The sequence below is a fragment of the Octopus bimaculoides genome, chromosome 3 (genome assembly GCF_001194135.2).
Source record: "Octopus bimaculoides isolate UCB-OBI-ISO-001 chromosome 3, ASM119413v2, whole genome shotgun sequence".
NCBI lineage: Eukaryota > Metazoa > Mollusca > Cephalopoda > Octopoda > Octopodidae > Octopus > Octopus bimaculoides.
The window spans coordinates 33,169,382-33,173,930 of NC_068983.1; the positions used below are offsets into that span (position 1 = coordinate 33,169,382).

The following is a 4,549-nucleotide window of genomic DNA, read 5'->3' on the forward strand; positions in this document are numbered from 1 at the left end:
TGTATATTTGGAATCTACATAATAAATAATATATGCATAGAAAATTTCATAAATAAATATTCATTTTTATGAAAGTTATGACCTTCCAAAGTTGGGGGATACAATTCTGTAGTTATGCCATCAATGTTTTGTAAATATATCACGACGTGAATGACTGTGTTTACTTGCAAGCGTATACGTTTGAGAGAGCGAGAGAGGAAGAGGGGGAGAAATGAATAGAGATTGAGAGCAATGTGTATGTTGTTGTCACAGGTCAAGTATGTGTGGTTGTGTGTGTTTTTACGTATCTATGTTATGAAAAATAGGTAAAGAATACTGAGATGAAAGTTTAATCTATGACGTTGTATGTATCACTTTCTCTCTCTCTCCCTCTCTCTCTTTTACTTTTACTCTCTATATTTTTATGTTGAGCGCGTGTGTAAGAATGGCGTTCCAGATAGCAGGGATGAAATATAAAAGTTGCTAGAAACAACAGCCAAATCTCCCTTAAATCACACAAAGTAAACGGAATTTTAAAAATCTAATTACTGCACTGGAAAGTTCAGATCGAGAAAATTCCATTGATGTAAAAAATTTTACGAAAAAGTGGCAAATGTGGATTTCTATAAACATTCAAAAAGGCTTCACACAAACACACAACTTCAGATTTATATATTAAGATTGATATGTGCTTAATATAGAAATACCTCATGTACAAGGAGTTTCTTTCTGGAAATGTCTAAAACGTAAATAAGACAAAATATCAGTCAAGGTCCCAGCAATATATTTCAAGTTACTTTCAGAGATTTCACTGAAAATTCTTTCTAGAATATTTAATTGAATTCCTGAGAAAAAATAAAAGCTTGTTTCTAAACAGGAACACCAAAATGAAAAATAATGAAAAAATGTATTTTTAAATCATAAATAGCATGTAGCATTATATAGTTGTTTCCAAGTGCATGAGACAACAGATAATAGCCACTGCAACTAAGCCTAATCTGATTTATAATATGTTAAAATCAAGCTTATGCTATTTCTTTACTGCCCACAAGGGGCTAAACATAGACGGGACAAACAAGGACAGACAAACGGATTAAGTCGATTATACCGACCCCAGTGCGTAACTGGTACTTATTTAATCGACCCAGAAAGGATGAAAGGCAAAGTCGACCTCAGCGGAATTTGAACTCAGAACGTAGCGGCAGACGAAATACCGCTAAGCATTTCCCCCGGCGTGCTAACGTTTCTGCCAGCTCGCCGCCATGAAATCAAGCTTATGCAATAAATGAACATGTTGTCTTGTTAAAGGTGGACTTCAACACTAATCGCATAAATAATAAGGCTAAATTTGCTTTCATATCATGAAATAATTTTTCTGTTTATGAAATAACAGTGTATGATATATTAATATAAGATATCCTACACTATTATTTTCTTTTGCTGATGGCCACATCTATAAGGGGTTGCTGAAAAATTCCTGGCTTTAATTCCTGCAAAAGGCCTGGCTGGAGGACTAATCTTCTGAGTTCTTTTACAGGGCTTAGAAAAAACTGCAATAAGTGTATGAATCTGAGAAGGGAACCACACACACACACAAGAAGTTCTTCCAGTTTCCATCTACCAAATACACCCACAAAGCAGTGATTGTCTTGAGGCTATAGTAGGAGACACTTGCCCAAGGTGCCATGAAGTGGAACTGAATCTAAAACCATGTGGGTAGAAAGCAAACTATTTACCTCACAGCCACTCCTACAGGCAAGGATGGTGACTATAAAATTTGAAAATTAAAATTTCAAAATATTCATCACTGTGTGTATTATAGTTTGGAATCAAGATTAGAATTGTATGAACTGAATTGACAATCCAAATGCTCATGAATCATATCAGATTGTGTACAACTGGCACCATGTGATCCCTGATACAACTATAACCAATTGTATAGTTTTCATAGAGAAACAGTAGCTAACATAAAAGGAGGTGCTGAAAAGTTCCTAGTTTTGGGTAAAAAAAAATACAGGACAATCAGTTAATATATTTTATTTAACATATTCCCTTCTTAGATTCACACACTTATTGCAGTTTTTTCTAAGCCTTGTAAAAGAACTCAGAAGGTTGGTCCTCCAACCAGGCCTTTTGCAATACTCTTAAAGCCAGGAACTTTTAGTTTATGATGTATTTCAATTTAGAGGAATTAAACTTTTATATGCTATTACAACCCAAATGTAAAAAATTGCAATAAATGATAAAGGAAATATTTTTTCTTATACCTGATATATATAGATGTTTTACCAAATATATTTCCTGGCAGGTGCCATGATATGGGTTAACTCATTTCATTGGGCAAATAAAGGGTGTCTTTAGTGTTTCCATAACACGCTCACAATGTTAGTTCAGGATGCCAGTTCATTTTAAGTGCGAGTGTGCTCGTACCTGGCAAAATTGTATAGATTGCCAACTACAAGATAATTCATAGTTGGCAGTCAACGTGTTAAACTGATTATGGTAATGATGGCAATGACTCTTCCATACTAGCAGTGAAGAAAGTGGTTAGCTGGCAGAATTGTTAGCATGCTGGGCAAAATGCTTAGCGGCATTTTGTTTGTCTTTATGATCTGAGTTTAATTCCTGCTACAGTCGAATTTGTCTTTCATCCTTTTGGGGTCAATAAAATAAGTATTAGTTGAGAACTGGGGTCAATATAATTCACTTGCCCATTCCCCCAATCTTTGAAACCATATTAGCAGTGGAGGATTATATATGCACAGTATGAGTGCTCTAATTTTATTGTTAACCAGTCAACTGTAGAAGGAACCTATTTTGGCCCATTAGAGAGAAACTGAATCATGCAGAGTTACTTATGTGTATTTCACCCTCAGGGTAGGGGGCCAAAAAAAGGCGTAAAGTTTGTAGTAGGAAGATTTCAACACCTGCTGGTGCGTATATGATGTTCAACACTTTATGTAATGTTTTCTAAAGAAATAAATTGGGTCTACACAACAACATTGCTGACAAGAAGAAAAGTTACAAGTCTTCATAATCTAGAGATTCGGGTTTAGATTTGTAATACAAGCAGAAGTTGCCTATGTTGGTGTTGTGAAATGAAGTAGAGACTAAGGATTGAAATAGGGACCTTTCATTAAAAAAGTGTTGTAGAAGGTTGTATATGGTACTAAACAGAATGTGAAAAGTGGTGAGAGAGAGAGAGAGAAATAATAGAATATAAAAAATTAGAAGTGACGGGGCAAGTAACAAGAGACAAGGAATTCAAAGTATGGTAGAAGGAACAATTGAAATAGGTGAAAAGAAAGCAAGAAAACAATTTAAAGACAACAAAAATGATGAAAATAACATCAAAGCACTGAAAGAATGGCATACCTTGTCTTCAGGATATTTTCTAGTAAAGAATCCAGTGAAGTTTCAACAACAAAAGAAGTAGCCATGTAAATATTAGTTTCTTTGTAGAATGTTTCCAATATTGGAATTGTATCCAGTCGGAATATGAAGAAAGAAGTATTTTCATCTGTATGAACGCCATCCGCATCACCAAAGGAAGCTGCGAAAGAACGCAAAATAATATTGAAAACATTGACATTCAATTTGATACTAGATTTTCTAGTACATAAAGAAACAGTTCCTATCTTGTCAGCAAACAGTGCAGCAACTCGTATGACCTTATTAAGTATGACTCATAATTTAGCCACTACCTGGTCTATTCAGACAAACCTCTTGACTCCTTCCACTGACTCAGTTTTCCTACTTGCAGATGTATCATTTGTATCAGTTTCACTAGTCCAAGAAGGCGTGCAAAGATCATGGACTGTGCCTCAACTTCCCAGACTAACCGACAAATAATTTTGAAATTAAACTGAATAATAACATACATACATATATACAAATTTTAGTAAAAACTGGTAACTCCATCATTTGTGATATTTTGAAATACACCTATAAAGATAATTACAAGATGTGTCCTAAGTGATCACATATCCCTGCAAAATCCTTGGAACACAGTACATCATATAAGTAACCAAGAAGGATCATGTGCAAACATTGTTGAAATTTATGTAGGAGAGACTAATTGAAGTATTACTGAAAGATCTGATGAAAAGAAACCTACTTCGATATTTTACCAATAGTCACTAGATAATCACAATAGTTCAATCAACAGACTTAATGTAAATATTATTTCTAGGCATCAAACTGTTAGATCAGGTTATGAAAGTTACAGAGAGGGTCATAGCCCAACTAATTAGAGAGCGAATCAATTTAGATGAGATGCAGTTTGGGTTCGTGCCAGGTAAAAGCACTACTGATGCCATATTTCTAGTAAGACAGCTGCAAGAGAAATACCTAGCCAAGGATAAACCTCTGTACCTGGCTTTCGTTGACATGGAGAAAGCCTTTGACAGGGTCCCCCGATCCCTTATCTGGTGGTCAATGAGGAAATTTGGGATAGAAGAATGGTTAGTGAGAGCTGTGCGAGCCATGTACAGAGATGCTGCCAGTAAGGTGAGGGTTGGAAATGAGTACAGCAATGAATTCTGGGTAGAGGTAGGGGTCCACCAAGGTT

The 4,549-nt window shown here is 35.4% G+C and overlaps 1 protein-coding gene across 2 annotated transcripts in view; it reads right to left on the reverse strand.

Annotated features, from left to right (window-relative positions):
* The window catches only part of LOC106875092 (WD repeat-containing protein 93), a 104,255-nt gene that overhangs the window by 2,088 nt on the left and 97,618 nt on the right, over positions 1 to 4,549 (reverse strand). The window contains exon 14 of one of the 2 annotated variants that reach the window (XM_014923069.2): positions 3,355 to 3,532. The exons of the other annotated variant lie outside the window; for it this stretch is intronic. Within the exon in view, the coding sequence (XP_014778555.1) occupies positions 3,355 to 3,532 (178 nt within the window). The remainder of the gene's footprint in view (positions 1 to 3,354; positions 3,533 to 4,549) is intronic. 2 annotated transcript variants of the gene reach the window in all.